This window comes from Dermochelys coriacea, chromosome 4, assembly GCF_009764565.3.
Source record: "Dermochelys coriacea isolate rDerCor1 chromosome 4, rDerCor1.pri.v4, whole genome shotgun sequence".
Classification (NCBI taxonomy): domain Eukaryota; kingdom Metazoa; phylum Chordata; order Testudines; family Dermochelyidae; genus Dermochelys; species Dermochelys coriacea.
Window position 1 is genome coordinate 67,763,271 of NC_050071.1, and position 20,286 is coordinate 67,783,556.

General features: G+C 42.7%; 1 protein-coding gene, 1 long non-coding RNA gene and 1 other non-coding gene across 4 annotated transcripts; 1 reads left to right on the forward strand and 2 right to left on the reverse strand.

The window, feature by feature from the left end:
* Positions 1-60: 60 nt before the first annotated feature.
* LOC119855267 lies at positions 61-5,408 on the reverse strand. The gene is made up of 3 exons (XR_005292810.2): positions 5,260-5,408; positions 3,533-3,665; positions 61-1,405 (listed from the first exon to the last, which is right to left on the reverse strand). It is a non-coding gene; the product is annotated as an uncharacterized LOC119855267 (long non-coding RNA).
* NPY5R (neuropeptide Y receptor Y5) lies at positions 5,278-16,687 on the forward strand. 2 transcript variants are annotated; one of them, XM_038400992.2, is made up of 2 exons: positions 5,278-5,486; positions 14,903-16,687. In XM_038400992.2, exon 2 carries the CDS (start codon positions 14,912-14,914, stop codon positions 16,244-16,246), a length of 1,335 nt encoding a protein of 444 aa, XP_038256920.1. In that variant the 5' UTR covers positions 5,278-5,486; positions 14,903-14,911; the 3' UTR covers positions 16,247-16,687. The 2 variants fall into 2 exon arrangements, with proteins under 2 accessions (XP_038256920.1, XP_043369570.1); XM_043513635.1 differs by lacking the exon at positions 5,278-5,486 and adding an exon at positions 13,862-14,292.
* Positions 16,688-19,597: 2,910 nt separating this feature from the next.
* On the reverse strand, positions 19,598-19,759 carry LOC119855323. The gene has a single exon (XR_005292830.1). It is a non-coding gene; the product is annotated as a U1 spliceosomal RNA (small nuclear RNA).
* Between the last annotated feature and the right edge of the window lie 527 nt (positions 19,760-20,286).

Sequence of the window (20,286 nt, forward strand, 5' to 3'; positions counted from 1 at the left end):
GAACTCAGACTTTAAAAGTCCTCTTATCCATTCTAACTACATTTCTATAGTGTCAGCACTCATAGCACTTTCCTGCTCACACTCCCTGGTTCACAAAGAGATCAAATAATTCCCCAATAACTCTTTCTTATTGCTAGCCATTGGAAGGACACAAGAATACTGAAAAATCAAAATAACCAAGCAGTAGTTCAGTAAAATAATATATTCAGACTTCTCTGGGGAGTACATTATCTCAGTACACCAAAGGTACCATAAGCTGCAAACATATTATTGTTTATTTTGTAGTAATTGACTTTTTGCAACAAAACACACAGTATGCAAACACGCTACCTAGAAAAACAGTACTGTACAGATAAAATGTAACAACCTTTCATAAAATAATAATTTAACATTGAGGGAGGAGCAACATCTGTTATAGAGCCATTAGGAAAGCAATATTACTAGCTTGCCTGTTGACCAATCCATACATTATAATCTATTTGTAAATCTCAAAATACTGTAAAGTCTATATTCAAGAAAAAAAAACATCAAAATTAAGGTGGTGACACCCTCTGACATTTATTTTGTTGTGCTCAGATAGTGCAGCACAAATGTTACACAAATCATCTTTTAGTGCAATATTCAAATTCAATAGGGTGAGTAAAGGAACACCTGTAGAGTTTTGTGTGATCCCTTTCTATGTGCAAAAAAACCTGTTTTTGAGGTTGTAATTGTTCTGAATAGAAATGTCACTCTTCTTTGTAAGGATTTTTTAAAGTTTAAGTTTATTGTTTTCATTTTGCAATAATGAGCATACACTTCTACTTTCATACCTTTGCAAGGCTTTTGTTGCACAACTGTACATTTTTCACATGTAAAGAGTCACCTGTATTATTGAACCTGCTCCTGTTACCATTAGAGTGAATCAGGGCTTTGCCACAGGTTTCACTGGCAGCAGCAGTAAACTCTCTGCTTGAATGACTAAATTATATGCACTCTGTTATAGGACTAAATACTACCCTCTGCTGTCCTGGAGCCCTAATCTCCCCCCACAAGTGACGGACCAGGACCTAGTGGTTAGAACTGGATGCCAGCCCAGGGGTTAGAACTGTTACCCAGCTACTGAATAGAGCCAGAAATAGGAACCAGGAGTCAGTGCCAAGGGTCAGAGCTGGAGCCAGGAAACAAGCCAAGGGTCAGAGCAGGGCTGTAGCAAGGTGGAATGAGACAGAAATAAGGCTGGGGACAAGGCAGACACAAGGGTGATCACAGCTGCAGGAATAAGCATTGAGCAGCCAGAAATACCTTCTTATGCTTTATGATGATGCAGACTCATTTAGACTCATCCTTACAAAATCCCACATTTGAGGAAGAAGACTGTGCTGCTAAAAAACAACCACCTGGTTTAAAGGGAAAGTGAAGGCACCTGTCAAAAACAAAATAATAAAAATATGTAACAAATGGAATAAAGGGTAAGTTGATAGTCATGAATATAAAGCAGAAGTTAGGAACGATAGCAAATTGATAAGAGAAGCCAAGGAACACAAGGAGAACTCTGTAGCCAGCAGAGTTAAGGACAATAAGGAGTTTTTAAAAATGAATGGTAACAAAACAAATCCTGACAATGGTGTTTGTCCATTGCTAGATGGATATGGTAGAATGCTCAATAATAATGCAGAAAAGGCAGAAGTGTTTAGACATATTTCTGTTCTGTATTTGAGGGGAAAACAGATGATTTAGTTTCATCATATGATCTCATCTTTCCATTCCACTAGTATCTTTGGAGGATGGTAAACAGAAGGTCCTAAAGTGGTCTCTGCCATATGTTATGCCAGTTCACAGTGACACATCCTGACACTGCACAGATGTCACAACTGTAGAGCACAAAGCCACCTTCCCGCTGCTGTCCAGGCTCATCCCTAATTGTTTTATATAAGGAAGGAATTTGGCTTATGCTGTGTTTTTGAAAAGGTAAGAGAACAGAAATGGAGGCACAAATAACCTGTAGGATTTTTTTAATACATGCATTTTGGAGACAAGGAGAGGAGAGAGAAGAAGGGAGGAAATGGGATGGACAGTTGAATTGCCCTGTGGAAAGCAGTATTTTCAAACAACAGAGATACTGTATATAACTTCCTTATATAGCATATCAAATCATAAAGTTGTCATTGTTTTTTAATTCATTCCAAATTTTCAGAATGTCTTGCTGATGGATCACTGCTACACTGGTAGCAGATTTTTTAATGACATTAGGATTTGACTCAGAGTGATTGTATGCCAGAGAATTCTGACAATTACTAAGTTAAGGCCTGTTTGTCACAGACACTGAGCACTTGCAGATCTCATTGACTTGAGCTGGAGCTTTGAGTATTCAGCACCTCTAAAAGTTAGGCCCTAAAATCTTAATGTACTCCCAGAGTGAAGTAGACATTTCAGAGTCTGATGAGAAACTTGTACTAAAATAACAGCCTCAGAGCAATGTGTGAAGTGAGAGGGGATCGTTTGAGGCATCCCCAATCACATGTCATTGGTTGTGGGATTGGATTTCACTTCTGAGACTCCACTCTACTCCACCTGTACAGAGACTGATTACTCAGGCTTTTTGCATGTATAATTGATTTTGCTCTGTATGAATAATCTGGAGGAAAACAGAAGAATATGAAACAAATCCTGCTCACTTGAGTATTATCCTGAAGAGACGACTCAAATGAGTCGGATGAGCAGGATTTGGCCCTGTATTGGCATTTTAAGTTTCATTATGGTCTGAGATTTTAAAATGTGTATGATCATTGTGTTTTTATATGGTAAAGCTTTTCCAACTGTAGTTATACTGAAGGGTTGTGTTCAGCACAGTATTAAATATTGATAGTGTAGTGACTGTATGAGAATAGAGAAGCCAGTATTATATTTGTAGAAATAGCTGTTGTGAAGGCTAGGACTTTAACAGGGTTTAAAAGAGAACTGGATAAATTCATGGAGGTTAAGTCCATTAATGGCTATTAGCCAGAATGGGCAAGGAATGGTGTCCCTAGGCTCTGTTTGTCAGAGGGTGGAGACGGATGGCAGGAGAGAGATCACTAGATCACTACGTTAGGTTCACTCCCTCTGGGGCACCTGGCATTGGCCACTGTCGGCAGAAAGGATACTGGGCTGGATGGACCTTTGGTCTGACCCAGTATAGCCATTCTTATGTTCTTATGTTCTTATGACATACAGACTTCAACATGAGAAACTGATCTATTGAGAGAAGGAAGGAATTAGGACAGTGGGGATATTCCCTGTTCTTTCCAAAAGGTGCTATTGGATCTTTAATTTTCACCTGGACTGCCAATAAAAGGGGCCTCACTGTAGGGCCAGATTCTACCCCTCTTAATGAAGCTGAGTTGTATCTCACTTACTCTTCCCATTATTGTTCCATTGTGATCAGTGAGACTTCTTGTAGAGTACTTGAAATAGTCCATATGACTAGTAGAATTTGGCCTCTTAATGTCTCATCCCATGACAGACCCTACACTTCAAAAGGAAATGTTACAATTTTAAAAATAATAGTCACCTGTGTACATATCTTAGACTAGGTCCTTGGTCAGCCAGAACTCTCCCATTGAGAGGAATCCTCAAAGACTGCATTATTTATTTCTATAATTAGCCAATGTTGTTATGCAGAGTCCACCAACTCCCATACTCTTCTAGAAGGATTAAAAACAGTGAAAATAAAATGATTAAACATCTCTTCAAATTAGTATTAAAATTCTGAACTGTCCAAACCACGAAAATGCAGGCTGAAACTGTAGCAATCATCCTGCTGTGATTACCTTGTTACCAGTGAGTTTCCAGATTGCTTATCTCCTACAATATACAATACATTCTATTTTAGCAAAATAAGTGAACTATGGTTCGAGCTGAGAAAGACCTACTGAATCTACTCTTAAATACTAGTTGGTGTATGATTTGTTTACAGTTTCAAGACCTACTGAATCTACTCTTAAATATTAGTTGGTGTATGATTTGTTTACAGTTTCAGTAGCTTTCCATTAGAACCACTGTATGAAGTTTTGCCATCAGGGGTAATCTTGAAACTTACAGATACAAATATTGCATGAAATAGTTTGTCAAGATTCCCTAATGAACTGAATTAGGCCTGATCCTGTTCTGACAAGGGGGGATGGTAAAAACTCCATAGGAACTAGATCCAGCCTTTCTATTATTTTTAGGCAAGGATGTTCTTATTTGGAAGATATTTATGCAATCTTCTCCCTTTTATTGTGGTATTCTCCAAGTCACAATATTTCAACTTCGGACCTATTTATTAATTAGCACAGATTTTTCCTTTGTATACCTCCTATTATATCATGTTTTTAAATAGCTGCATGCATCCATTCCCTCTCTCCGCTATGCATGCAAATGTGACGATAATACCTAAGAGGGCGGCTCAAAATGCTTTGTTGGCATCTGACCTATTTCAAATTCGCTTAGTCTCTCTCATGATTATAGAGCGCCTGCTGAACTACACCTCCAGTAGTTGTGATCTGTGTGTAAACTGGAATGCCGAATTGCAGAGTACATAAAGATCAGTAAAATAGGAAGACGTCACAAATATCACTCTGGCAATTATAGGAAGAAGGCAAACAACCCTGATCACTTCCTGGGAAGCACGGTCAGGTAATACAAAGTTCAAGCACTTTCCATAAGGAGCAGAGCTGGAGCTGGTTAGTACGTGCACAATTGCACACAAAACCTGAGTTATCTGAAACATTGAAAAGGCAGATGTCCAGTTTAACCTCATGGGATTGATTTGTCATTTTGATTTTCGCCCGGCCGAATTCAAAGGGAGTTTGCCTGTTTACTGGTTTCAGAGTAGCAGCCGTGTGAGTCTGTATTCGCAAAAAGAAAAGGAGGACTTGTGGCACATCCGACGAAGTGAGCTGTAGCTCAGGAAAGCTTACGCTCTAATAAATTTGTTAGTCTCTAAGGTGCCACAAGTCCTCCTTTTCTTTTTGCCTGTTTACTAATACCTACGAAATCCGACCGAAATGAAATAACTTGTCACCTTTAAAAATATCCTACCGCGTTTTAAGCCCTCTGCAATGCGGGTCAAAGCCTCTGCCCCTTCCCACACTCTCACACGCATAGGAACGTAAAATCGGGCCGGGTAGCCAATGTTTCAAGCCTGCTTCGCCGCCCCCCCCCCCCCAGTCCCTGGTGGATGGATTCGGGGGGGGGGGGGTCTAGTAGCTCGGCTGCTTTTGTCTCCGTCCTCACCCTCCCATCACCCATTCTTACCCCCAGCGCCCACGCTCCTGTCAGACCAAGACACCGTCTTCAGCGCAGAAACCCTCCTGGAGGCAGCACGTGGAAAGCGCTTCGTCGCTCCCGGCCGGTGCTCCAGCGGCGATCAACTGCCTGCCTGCTGGGAAAGCAGCTCTGGCGACTTTGGGATGGCCAGGAATTATTCCCCGTGACAAACGCCGATAAGTCATTGGCTCCTAGAGGCCGCGTCGATCAGCAATGTGAGGCTACGTGAACGTTACTGGCGGGGCCGGGGGGGGGGTGTAAATCAACTGGCGGCGTTTGTTTAGGGGGCCTCGATAGTAAGTGGCTGGGAGCGGAGAAGGGGCTCGGGGAGGAGGCATCCGCCGCATTGTATTTGGGACCGTCTGTCGGGATTAAAGGGAGACCGAACGGCCCCACCTCCGCTGGGTTGCGATCTCAAGTATACAGGTGTCAGAGTAGCAGCCGTGTTAGTCTGTATTCGCAAAAAGAAAAGGAGGACCCGTGGCACCTTAGAGACTAACAAATTTATTAGAGCATAAGCTTTCGTGAGCTACAGCTCACTTCATCGGATGCATTTGGTGGAAAAAACAGAGGAGAGATTGATATACACACACAGAGAACATGAAACAATGGGTTTATCATACACACTGTAAGGGGGTCTGATTTGTGTCCATTCTTGTATATTCTTGTTAACTGCTGGAATTAGCCTACCTTGCTTGTCACCATGAAAGGTTTTCCTCCTTTCCCCCCCCTGCTGCTGGTGATGGGTTATCTTAAGTGATCACTCTCCTTACAGTGTGTATGATAAACCCATTGTTTCATGTTCTCTGTGTGTGTATATCAATCTCTCCTCTGTTTTTTCCACCAAATGCATCCGATGAAGTGAGCTGTAGCTCACGAAAGCTTATGCTCTAATAAATTTGTCTCTAAGGTGCCACAAGTCCTCCTTTTCTTTTTAAGTATACAGGTGTGAGCGAGGCGGAGTGACTCCACCGAGCTCAGCGGAGTGACTCCGGATTCAGACAAGATACGGCTGGTCTCTCTGCTGGGTTCGGCTTCCTAGAGCGGAGCAGCCAGGCCCCCCGGCCCCCTTCAGAGGGAATCACTGGGGCGGGGGCTGAAGTCCGCGCGTGGGGCGGCGGCAGCGCTCCGGCCCCACCGGCCCCGGCTCCGGGTCGCCGCGCGCCAGCCGCGCGGAGGGGAGGACCTGGGCCAGGGTCGCTCCGGCCTCCCCGGCAGAGCGGCACCGGGTGTCCCCAGCGCGCCCCTTCTCCGGGCCCTAGGCAGCCCTGCGGCAGGAGCCTCCCTTCTCCCCGGCAGCGCGGGCCACGGGCGCCCCGGAGCAGGCTCCCCCGCAGCGGCCGCCCCCGGCTGCCAGGCGCCCCCCTGCCCCCTCCGGCGGCCGGTCCCCGCGGCAGGGACAGTCCGACGCCCTCGCCCCGCAGCGGCTGAGCCGGGCGCGGTCAGGGAGCAGGCGGAGAAGCCGCTGGGCAGCGGCGGCAGGAGGTGCTGGGTCAGGGCCCCCATGCCGCTGGCGGTCCCATTGGGTGCGATGGGAGGCGGATCGGGCCCAGCATCTGCACCAGGGAAGTGCCCGGGGGGGGGGTTGCTTTTGGGCCGCAGGTTGGCAATAACCAAGCCGGCCGGCGTCAGCGCCCCTCGGAGCACCTGTGCCAGACAGCACGTCGGCCGCCGGGCACTGCCAAAGGCAGGCAGGCGGGGCTAGCTCCACACTGAATGAACCCACGTGCAGTCTAGGAGTCAGGCTGCCAGGCGGAACCCTCTGTTCCTTATTTATCATCGCTTTCATGGAATATAGTGTAAATGCTTTTTAGAGCAGGTAGTATCCAATGAAAGCCTTTCCCAAAGTCTGGCTAGGTCGTGATTCAATATCCCTTGAAATGGAAGTAAATATTATCGAACACCTCCCACATTGCTGAATTATACTTAATGCAATGCCCTTTAAACATAAATATTCTGGCATTCATGTTTTACATTTTGATGAATAATTTACCTTTGACTTGCTTACAGAATATGAGAAATGCCCAACTGGAATGAGCACGTGTTTGCCGTCACTAACTTCTGTGATTCTTTGAACGTAATCCTTTTATTTTTAACCAATGCTACTTTGGCAATAGTCCACCGGGGATCCTTTGGAATCTATGCTTAATGAAATTAGGATTTTGTCTAAGTAACTAATAATATACTTCACTTGATCGCTTGAGGACAAATATAATATACTGTATTAGTTGACATAATCCAAAATGCCTCCCTCTAGAAAAATAAAGAAAAGCATGTTACATATCTAAAGTTGTAAGGTCTCCAGTGTTTGTTTGGTTGTTTATCTAGACGTTTGTTACAGTTACTCTATGTGCTCAGTAGCATATACTTTAATAATATGTTAGGCTTGCTTTACTGATCAGCGAAGTCATTACATCACACTCCTTGGAATTGGGAGGTGTAATCCTATTTTTAATGAATTGATTATTTGCCTACTGTGGGAAGCCATATTGATGTTTTTCCAGAAGAATTTTGTAATATTTATTTTCTTTTATCAATAATGGCCACTTTAAGAGAGACAAGTAAACTTTCATCATTAACGTATGATAAAGCACTTGTCTGGAGTTTTGAAGTGCTCTTACTCTTTTTTTCAGAGCTCAGAGGTTCTTAAACTGAAGTTTACTGTTGAATGTACTAATTATAAAAGAATTGGAACAGTTGCAGTGGTAGCTCTACCTCTTTAATCTGTGTTTTGTAAATGCACAGCCCTAACTCTGCTTTATTGTATTTAGGCATTATGACACAGTCTGTAATTACATGCATCCGATGAAGTGAGCTGTAGCTCACGAAAGCTTATGCTCTAATAAATTTGTTAGTCTCTAAGGTGCCACAAGTACTCCTTTTCTTTTTGTAATTACATGACATTTTTTATCCAGTATAACGTATTTCAGTGTTTTCTAGGAGCTTAGATAACAATGATTAATTAATTATGTATTATTATAATACCTGTATGCAACAGGGTAGCATTAAAGTTAAGTGTTCGTCTTTTGTATTTCCTAGCTTCTGGGTGCTTAACTATACAGGGTTAACATTGTGTTTGCAGTGTTGGTCCCAGGATATTAGAGAGACAAGGTGGGTGAGTAATATCTTTTACTAGACCAATTTCTGTTGGTGAAAGAGACAAGTTTGCAAGCTTACATAGAGTTCTTCCATCCTCCAAAAGTATGATTTATGGATTTTTTGCTTTTTGCATTTTAAACCAATCACAGGCCTTAAAGTGGAATAATGAACATAATCCACTTCAGACCTATTAAATTGACATAAGATTAGATCACCTTATATCTTAAACTGAGCTGAGACTGGACAGTGGTTTAAGCTTCTTGTGCCATTTTAAGGCTTTAGATTAGTTTAAATGATTTTTAAAAAAAAACAACCCCTCCACCCTCTGCAAAAATCTTCCCTAAAAACATAACTGCGGGGGAGAAACAATTTGATTAAAGTGCTTATCAAAGGAAGATGAATATTAAGATACATCAGATGGACATAGGTGAACATGGTTCAGGAAGATATTATGAAGATCTTCCTAATTCATGATGCATTTTCCTACTTTAAAGTACATTTACATGCTGAATGGTGACTATAAAGCAAAGTTGATAGGAAACTAGTGAGACACAAGGAATATGGAACCCCAAGATACTGTCTTTACAGTCACTGTTCAGGTTAGAACCACACTTTAAACATGACGAAGGGAAACATTTTCAAAAGCATGTTAGTGACTTAGGAGCCTAAGTCCCATTTTAAAAAATGACTGGCACTCACGAACCTAAGTCTTACTGAAAGTCTCACACTGGATGTCATTGACAAGAATAGGAGCAGAGAGGGTAAACAAATCCTAGCAGTAGAAGTTGCTGCTAATACCAAGCAGCAAGAGAGATGCCTCAGTAAGTGCAAAAGTCCAAATAATATCAGGGGCATGTTATTGTGTGATTGTGGGCTGAAAACCAGCAGTATGGTGGGGGAGCATTTTAGCTTCATTCAGCTAATAGCACTCAAGTTGAAGACACACTGTGTAAGTGTTGTGAGTCAGGGTAGAAACCCACAGAAACTGGAAAATGCCTCTTTACTGAATCATCTCTGTAACAACCCTCCAGACCCCCGCATTTCTTGCATGACCAGCATGCCCCAGTGCAACAAAACAAACGGCTTTTGCTGCCCAAGCTTAGTAAAATACCCACCAGTTCCAGTATATGTACTGAATCACCATCTCTGGGAGAGGCAAGCAGTGCTGGTGCATGCAAGTTGACTCTGGGTAAATATTCACTACAAGCGCTACAGTGTCAAAGCTGAAGCATAGAAACTTACTAGAGTGGCAGAAGAGTTTTTCTGTCCCTGTCATAAAACCACCCTCTCAACAGGTGATAGGTCGATGGAAGAATTCTTCTGTTGACCTAGCTGCATCTACAGTGGGGATTAGGTTGACCTAACTGCATCACACAGGTTGTGAAATTTTTCACAGCCCTGAGTGATATAGCTAGGTTGATCTAATTTTAAGGTATAATCCAGCTCTAATGTCTCCCTCTTTCTGTTATTCTACTTTCCCACAGCTGGTAGTGATACTTCTCTGTCTTCATCCTTAAGTAGGAGTACCACTGTGATGGGTTGCCCCCCTTTAAGGTGCCATCTGATGTACTGAGATACCACTGAGCCCACCTGTTCTGCCATCCTGGGCCCCCTTTACCCGTCTTGCTGAGCCAGGCTCTTAAGCCTCCTCTGGCACACACACAGCTGCAGAAAAACACAGACACTGAGATCAGCTTAAGGCAAAATTTCCCAAACTTTAACAGCCCGCAAACCCCTTTCACTAAATTGTGAAATCTTGTGAACCCCCTCCTAAAAATGAATATTTCAAGGGATTTAAGTTTAAATTTCCTCTGCACTCCGCACTCGCACTCCACACTCTGTGGGGTTCTTGCTGCTGGACCCTGTTGACCGCCCCAGTCTACTGAGTCCCTCTGAGCTTGGGCTAGAGGTCCCACTGACTGCCGGGGCTATGGCTACCAGCCCCAACTGCCCGACCCCGCCCTCCCTGGGGCTTGGGCTGCCAGCCCCGCAGGGAGTGCTGGGGTTTGGGCTGCTGGCTCCCCCACTCACAGAGGCAGGGCTCAGGCTGCCAGCCCCAACTGCCCTGCCCCGCTCTCCCTGGGGCTCAGACTGTCTGCCCTGCAACCGGGTCCCACCTGCTGCCTCCAATGTCCGTGGTCCTCTGGCCGCCATTAGTGAAATTTTTCTGCTGAACCTCCTGTAATGTTCTCCCAAACCCAGGGATTCACAAACCCCAGTTTGGGAACCACTGGCTTAAGGGACTTGCCCCAGCACTCAGGTGTCCACCTCTTTTGGAGTGCAGACCCAAAGGTATATTGTCTTGCACTGTATAGAAAAGTCTACACAGCGCAAACTCATAAAAATTTGCTCTCTCCGTCAATGTGAAGAGAGATATGCACAGTTGCTTGCCCCCCAACCCAGATATGAATTGCCCAAACTGGGTTATGTTATAAGCAAGAAATAAGTTTATTGACTACAAATGACAGATTTTAAGTGATTATAAGGGATAGCAAACAGAACAAAGCAGATTACTAAGCAAATAAAACAAAACATGCAAACTAAGCTTGATTCACTAAAGAAACAGGTTACAAAAATGTAATTTCTCACCCTAAATGTTGAATTAGCAGGATGCAGAGTTTCTGCAGCTTAGAGTTCCAGTTATTTCTTCTTACAGACTGGACCCCTGTCTCAGTCTGGACTCACCCTTGCCTTTCCCTTCAGGTTAGTTCCTTTGTCCCTTCAGGTTCTTTCAGCAGTCCTTCTTCTTGGGCAAGGGAGGGGAGTCCAGATCAACCCCCTCTCCAGACGTTAAAAAGGATTTACGCAAGGCCGGAATCCTTTGTTTGATCCCCATCCCTCTAAAGTGGAAAAGTACCAGCAGTGTCGAAAGGGGTATTTTTCATCAGGTGACATTATCACCTGAACTTGTAGTGTTAATGCAGCATCTTCAAAGTTCTATTGTCTTTCTTAAATGGGTCATTCAGGTGGATTGCCTACTGTCTGGTGGTGGGCATTCCCCCCAAGTACACACACAGTTGTAATTGTTATATAGTCAATATTCCTAACTTTAGATACAGAAATGATACAGGTTTCAGAGTAGCAGCCATGTTAGTCTGTATTCACAAAAAGAAAATGAGTATTTGTGGCACCTTAGAGACTAACAGATTTATCTGAGCATAAGCTTTCGTGAGCTACAGCTCACTTCATCGGATGCATTTGGTGGAAAATACAGTGGGGAGATTTATATACACACACAGAGAACATGAAACAATGGGTTTTATCATACACACTGTAAGGAGTGATCACTTAAGATGAGCCATCACCAGCAGCGGGGGGGGAGGGGAAGGAGGAAAACCTTTCATGGTGACAAGCAAGGTAGTTAACTGGAAGCAGTTAACAAGAACATCTGAGGAACAGTGGGGGGTACGGTGGGGGGGAGAAATAACATGGGGAAATAGTTTTACTTTGTGTAATGACTCATCCATTCCCAGTCTCTATTCAAGCCTAAATTAATTGTATCCAATTTGCAAATTAATTCCAATTCAGCAGTCTCTCGCTGGAGTCTGTTTTTGAAGTTTTTTTGTTGAAGGATAGCCACCCTCAGGTCTGTAATCGAGTGACCGGAGAGACTGAAGTGTTCTCCGACTGGTTTTTGAATGTTATCATTCTTGATGTCTGATTTGTGTCCATTTATTCTTTTACGTAGAGACTGTCCAGTTTGACCAATGTACATGGCAGAGGGGCATTGCTGGCACATGATGGCATATATCACATTGGTAGATGCACAGGTGAACGAGCCTCTGATAGTGTGGCTGATGTGATTAGGCCCTATGATGGTGTCCCCTGAATAGATATGTGGACAGAGTTGGCAACGGACTTTGTTGCAAGGATAGGTTCCTGGGTTAGTTCTGTTGTGTGGTGTGTGGTTGCTGGTGAGTATTTGCTTCAGATTGGGAGGCTGTCTGTAAGCAAGGACTGGCCTGTCTCCCAAGATCTGTGAGAGTGATGGGTCATCCTTCAGGATAGGTTGTAGATCCTTGATGATGCGTTGGAGAGGTTTTAGTTGGGGGCTGAAGGTGATGGCTAGTGGCGTTCTGTTATTTTCTTTGTTGGGCCTGTCCTGTAGCAGGTGACTTCTGGGTACTCTTCTGGCTCTGTCAATCTGTTTCTTCACTTCAGCAGATGCCCCCAACACTTCAGTCTCTCCGGTCACTCGATTACAGACTTGAGGGTGGCTATCCTTCAACAAAAAAACTTCAAAAACAGACTCCAACGAGAGACTGCTGAATTGGAATTAATTTGCAAACTGGATACAATTAACTTAGGCTTGAATAGAGACTGGGAATGGATGAGTCCTTACACAAAGTAAAACTATTTCCCCATGTTATTTCTCCCCCCCCACGCCACCCCCCACTGTTCCTCAGATGTTCTTGTTAACTGCTGGAAATGGCCTACCTTGCTTGTCACCATGAAAGGTTTTCCTCCTTTCCCCCCCCCCCCCCGCTGCTGGTGATGGCTCATCTTAAGTGATCACTCCTTACAGTGTGTATGATAAAACCCATTGTTTCATGTTCTCTGTGTGTGTATATAAATTTCCCCACTGTATTTTCCACCAAATGCATCCGATGAAGTGAGCTGTAGCTCATGAAAGCTTATGCTCAAATAAATTTGTTAGCCTCTAAGGTGCCAGAAATTATATATGCATACAAATTGGATAATCACATTCAGTAAATCATATCCTTTCCAACCTTACATGAGCCATCTTGCTTAAAGTATATCTTAGTTATGCCATAGTCATATCATAACCATGTTTCTATGAAGAATATGGGGTGTAATGTCATAATCACATCACTTCAGTTCTGGTCATGATCTATCTCAGAAAGAAAAAAGGCAAAGTCAACCCACATTAGTGTTTATAACTAATCCAAATATGCAGACCTTTTGTGGCAAAACTAAATATATTTCCTCTGACAGAACAGTACTTAGCTGAAATGAAGGATATACTGGAGTTGGCTCCATAAGCTATCTATTTTGGAGATAGCTAGGTCCCCCCCTTGTGGTCCACCTTTTCTATAAGAGTGCTGCCTTGTATTTATCAAAAGGCCTGAAGGGAAGATTCCAGACTTCTAAGGCAGTTTGATACCTGGAGCAGTACAATTTCAGTGCACACCTCGCTGCCTTTGACAGCCCACTACTGTAGCCACAGCAAAAAGCATCAGTGGACATTCCCACTGCTCTGTGCGACAACCAATCATCTATGGGTACTTGGGTAGATCTTGAACATTTACTGCAACATATCTTGATACAGGCTATCAGCACACACTGGAATGGCATATTGTGCATGTTACGCTGATAGACTGGACAAAAGCAGGCTGTACACCTCATGTTCATGGGGCAGGACGCAAGGGGAAGCACTAGGCCACCATAAGTGGTTCTTGTGGAAGTCACTAGTCATCATAAAAGAACCTTTAAACACAGCACACTTGATCTTAATGACAGCAAGCATCATTGAGTGGCTCATATACACTAGACTTCAATCTCTCATTTGCTAGAGCAGGCAAGGAAGGATCCTGAGGAGGTTTCTGGTGATGATGCTGTCCCTGTCAGTGCCTTGAGGACAAACCTGAAAACTGTGTACAATAATCTATAACAGAACAAACTGCATTGTTGCAATGGTGCTGGAATTTCACTGATCCCATTATAGTAAAAGGGAGATTTGCTAGGATTTGTCTGACTGCTAGTATTAACCCAGAATTCTCTATTTCACCTCTACTGACAAAACTTTGTGTAACTTTAGTGGAAGTTTTGAATCAGTGGACTCTGCATGACTTGGCCCTATCTTACGTTAACATATATTAAATACTATTTTACAGATTAAATTGAGTATGGCAGTTATACAATTCAAAAATTGCTACACTGGGACGTGAATTCTGTGGAAAAGTGAGTGGCCATAATAATGTGACACTTTCTGAAAGTTTCTTTTTTCTAGTGAAATTCTCTATTATGAAAATAAGGAATATTGCTGGAACAAAACATTATGCATTTTAAGCACTCCAGTGTAGTTTGTCTTCATGTAACAGAAATAGGTACTCTAAAAATATAATATATGGATGGGTGCAATTATTGCACAGAGCCAGATTATGAACTCCTTATTCACAATGGTGAGCAGTTATTCAAATGACTTGTCCTATTGATTCTAAAGGGACTACTTTGATAAATAGCTGGTCACTCATGAGTAAAGGGTCCACAATCTGGGCAACAGCAAACCATTGTTAATTGCTTACTTCATCTGCACCATGCTTTAAATTGTAAGTGCAAAATATGAGAATCCAAGGGTTGGGGCCTAGGTAGGCTGCATAACACATGCTAAGAACTGTGGCAATTAATTGGTGAGGGTTTATAATTATGCAGGATTAGGGCAAAGTATAATGATACTGCACTTTTAAATGTAATGAAGCAATAAAGAAAATGGTTGTTTCTCTAAATTCTGATTAACACCAATGTCATCTTTTCTGCAGTTGCTAATTAAAATCTTTCTGATTCTAATCAGGACTGTAATATGGATTTAGAACTCGAAGACTATAACACAACACTCACTAAGGAGAACAGATCTGCTACTATCCAGAGTTCTGATTTTTCTGCCTGGGAAGACTATAAGAGCAGCGTAGATGACTTACAGTACTTTCTGATTGGCCTGTACTCATTTATAAGTCTTACTGGCTTCATGGGAAATCTGCTTATACTGATGGCTCTAATAAAACGCAAGCAGAACACAATAATAAACATTCTCATTGGAAACCTAGCCTTTTCTGACATTTTAGTTGTGCTGTTTTGTTCACCTTTTACATTAACATCTGTCCTGCTCGATCAGTGGATGTTTGGAGCAATCATGTGCCATGTTATGCCCTTCCTCCAATGCGTGTCAGTTCTGGTTTCAACTTTAATGTTAATCTCTATTGCTGTTGTCAGATACTGCATGATAAAAAATCCCCTTTCTAGTAATTTAACAGCAAAACATGGCTATTTCTTAATAGCAACTATCTGGGCTCTTGGTTGTACAATTTGCTCCCCTTTGCCAGTTTTCCACAAAATTGTAGATATCCATGAAACCCTTAATTTAGAGACACTGAACAGCAGGCATTTGTGTATTGAATCATGGCCATCTGATTCATATAGAATTGCCTTTACTATTTCCTTATTACTCATGCAGTATATATTGCCCTTGGTTTGTTTAACTGTAAGTCATACCAGCGTCTGCAGGAGTGTAAATTCTAGATTGTCAAACAAGGAAAACAAATTTGAAGAAAATGAGATGATAAACCTAACACTTCATCCACCCAAGAGTTGCAGATCTCAGGTGCAACTCTCCAGCAGTTCTAGATGGAGCGATATGTTTTTCAGACAACACAGAAAAAGGTATAGTAAAAAGACTGCCAGTGTGATGCCAGCTATTTTACGGAGTCATCAGGATAATAATTCTGGAGAACTCCCAGAAACCTCTGGTACAGAAAGAAGCCAGCTCTCTTCATCCAGTAAGTTCATACCAGGGGTACCAATCTGCTTTGAGATGAAACCAGAAGAAAATTCAGAGATGCAAGACATGACAGTATCCCGATCCATCACTCGAATTAAGACAAGATCTCGGAGGGTTTTCTGCAGACTGACAGTACTGATCTTAGTTTTTGCTGTCAGTTGGATGCCTCTTCACCTTTTCCATGTTGTCACTGATTTTAATGCCAATCTTATTTCTAATAGGCATTTTAAATTAGTATACTGCATATGTCACTTACTGGGTATGATGTCCTGCTGCTTGAATCCCATCTTATATGGGTTCCTTAACAATGGCATAAAAGCTGATTTGATGTCTCTTATTCCATGCTACCAAATATCATGATTTTAAAAGCTCGACAATAAAATATAAAACAAACAATGTTATGTCTATAAGCATACTGAAGTATAAAATACCTTTTATTCAGTTTTAGGTGTGAATCAGTTGTGGTTAGCAATGATTAGCAGCTTTAGGTGTGAATGGTTAGTTCTTGGTCTGAATGGTTTGTACATGCCTCTTATGTACAGCAGAAAATACAAATACATTGTAATATTAGTCTTTTGTTTACCTATTGTATGGAGGAAATCATGTCTAGTGTACAAAATCATATTATCATTTTAATAGTTCAGTTAAATGTTTTAACTGTACCTTGCAAATATCTGAACTCTGAATTCACAATTCATGTAAGAAATGAGTCAAATCACCTCATATCAATTATCATGAGGCTATAATCAGCAAATTATTATTATTATTACTGCTAAATAATGTTTAAAATGAATCAGACTATTTTGACCACTTCTTAAAATAAAATTTTTTGTTGCTTGATGTGATTAGGACAAATTTATATTTTTCTTTGATCTCGACATGTCCAGTGCAGCCAATACCGCTCTATCAAATTTGTCAGACATCAGCAGATCTTTTGCTTCTTCTTTAAAGACTGTCTTCTTCACTTGGATGACTACATGGATAATCACTATATTCCAGATTGTTCTCATACTTCTGGATTTAATTAGCATCATCTACCCCTTTTTTCTGGTAATTTACTGTGTCCTATCATTACATATGATTTTCAACTTGACCTGAACATAGATAGAATGCCTCTGTCCTTATTTTCACGACTTTCCTGCAAGAACAGTATGTTTTGATTCAGAATGAACTCTACTGATCCCTGGGAGAGCAAGTGACAACAGAAATAAGAAGAAATAGATAAACAGTTTTTTCTCAGGAAAGCAAATGATGATCCCTTTTTCTTTACAGATAGTCTGTTGTTTTGGAGAACTGTGGTATCTTCCAGATACAAATATTGGTTGAGTCTGCATCCAAGCAGCAGACACTAGGACCCTGATTCAGCCAGATGGTGGAGTCAGTGGGATACTCATGTGCTTAAAGTGAAGAAAGTACTTAAGTATCTTGCTGACTCTAGATCAGAGGTGGGCGAACTATGTGGCCCGCGGGCTCCTGAGCTTGTGGCCCAGGAGACTAGCCCCAGGCCCCTCCCCTGCTGTTCCCCCCTCCCCCACAGCCTCAGCTCACTGCACCACTGGCGCCATGCTCTGGGCAGCGAGCTCCTGGGGCAGCACAGCTGCGAGCTGCACGGTGCAACTGCCTGTCCTGGTGCAGCAGCGCTGCCAGCCACCAGTGCTTCAAGCAGCGCGGTAAGGGGGCAGGGAGCGGGGGGGTTGAATAGAGGGCAGGGGAGTTCAGGAAGGTGGTAAGGGAGCGGGGGTGTGGATGCGGCCGGGGCGGTCAGAGGGCGGGGAACAGGGGGGTTGAATGGGGGCAGTCAGGGGACAGGGAGAAGGGGTGGTTAGATGGGGCAGGGGTCCCGGAGGGGGCTGTCAGGAATGAGAAGAGGGGTTGGATGGGGTGGCAGGGGGCAGTCAGGGATATGGGTTCCGGGGGCAGTCAGGGGACAGGGAGTGGGGCAGGGATTCCAAGGGGGCATCAGGGAATGGAGGGGTTGAATGGGGCAGGAATCCTGGGTGGGGGGGGTGTCAGGGGCCGAGAAGCAGGGGATAGGGGCGGGGGCCAGGCCACACCTGGCTGTTTGGGGAGGCACAGCTTCCCCTAACCAGCTCTCCATACAATTTCCAAAATCTGATGCAGCCCTCAGACCAAAATGTTTGCCACCCCTGTTCTAAAAGTGGATTTTAAGAGCCCACTGTGGCTCTTTGCTATCCCCAGTATCTCTGTGAACAAGTCAGTGCCTGCATCTGTTTTAAGTACAAATGCCCAGGTTCTGCCACCCCTTAAACTGAGAAATACACTACTCCACAATTAATTACATGTGGAGTAAGGTATGATTCAAAGTGAGCAAGGGTGGCAGAATCTGGCTCAATGTCTTTACTTTACTAAAAAGTACACTATGCTCCCCACTCCCCTATCTACTTTATTGCTTTTTACTCCTCCAATCCACCCCCTTTTCCCTCTCCCTTTACCCTTCCCTCTCTCTTCATGTTTATTAAATAAAACTTCAAAACAAAACCAAAAATTTTAGGACAAATTACAGACACAAAAATAAACTTCCTCACTCCAGACTCTTTATCCACAGAACTAAAAGGTCACTTTGATCTCATAGGCTACCCCCATCCAATGACAATTGCCATTTTGCGGAACTTATCTGTTTTCTCCTCAGCTATTGCTCACAATTGAATGACTGCACAAACAGCGGTGAACTAAAGTATCAGGTAAGTCATTCTGTGCCTGCAAAAGGGCTGTGCCAAGGTAGTATAAAACTACGGCATTAGTAACTGTCAGAGGCTCAAAGAAAATACATGGCAAATGTCTGTCCTTCCTTATTGATGTATGTACCAAATCTTTTGGTGTCTGAAAAGGTCCAATACCCAAATGTCCATAAGTCTCCCTTACTCCAACAGGTGCTTTACCTTCCCATTTAAACTGCAAGTGTCTTCCCCCAAAGAAATTTTGCCCCCTCCCATGCTATATTTTTATAATATAAATAAACTAAATATATATCATTCCTTGCTTTTGGCTGCTTTAACTCAGCACAGGGGAACTGGCTTTGCACAGAGGCTGCAGCAACAGGTGGTGGTACAAAGGTGAGCTTCAAGCCACTTTTGTACACCTAACCTTAACCTGAGTTCCATCCAGGTCAGCTTCACCCTAGGAATTGCCCCTTAATTCTTTTCCCTTTATCCCATTTTCTCCCCCAGTTCACATTTTCAATCTGGTGGCATTTAAAGGGCATACTTTGGTGAACAGGAAGAACAAAGCGAGATACTAAAACTAAACACAGACAATTTTATGTATAATAGTTGGTATATTATTAGAAGTATACTCTGGTACTGTATCATCATTGATGTGTTTTGTTAAGTTTGCAGCATACAGAAAAATCAGATAATATGAATAATCTTGCTGGAAGAGTGCAACATAACACTACTTTATTTCTTAGAATTCCGAATGATAACGCACAAGAACCCAAAAACAGAGAAAGAAAAATCAGGCTGCTCCTAAAGGTGTGTCTCCACTGCAGCTGGGAGATGGGATTACAGCATGTGTAGAGATACTCAAACTAGCTTTACTCTGGATATATCAAAGCTATCTTGAGAAACACTACCAGTGAAGCTGCAGCAGCATGGACAGCTGCACAAGCTAACTTCACTCATCCAGATCAAGTGGCTGCTACCCATGTTGGCATGGCTTCAGTGCTATTGTTTTTTTTGTTGTGTTTTTTTCCAGGGGAAAGTGCAAACACAGTTCCCCACTACCACAAATTATGCAGTCGAGTTTCCTGCATTTGGGGAAATCACCGGGATCCGCATACCCACAGTGCAAAGGATGAGCCTCACCCTGGGAAAACCACCTTCATGATCATGGTATCTGTGCTATTGTTAGTCGAGCTTGCTATGATCAAAGCTAGCTTGGGAATGTCTACACATGCTGCAATCATATCTCCCCATTGCTGTGTAGACAGACCTTAAAGCAGAGAGACAGAACTCACCCCACCTTGCTTTAAGCTGGCTCTTTCCAGAACTGACTCTGCTTGCATGCTTTGCTACAGAACCCCTAGTCTGCTTTTGGGACCTGGAACCCCCTTTGTGCACGCATGCACGCGCGCGCGCGCACACACACACACTCTGTTAAAGTGCTAGCTTGTAATTTTGATACAGTCCTGAATACATGTTTAATACTCAAAAGTAGGGCTGTCAATTAATCACAGTTAATTCAAACGATTAATGCAAAACAAATGAACTAGATTAAAAAAATTAGTCATGATTAATTGCAGTTTTAATCACACCGTTAAACTAATAGAATACCAATTTAAATCTATTATATATATTTTGGATGTTTTTCTACATTTTCAAATATATTGATTACAATTAAAACAGAATACAAAGTGTACAGTGCTTACTTCATATTATTTG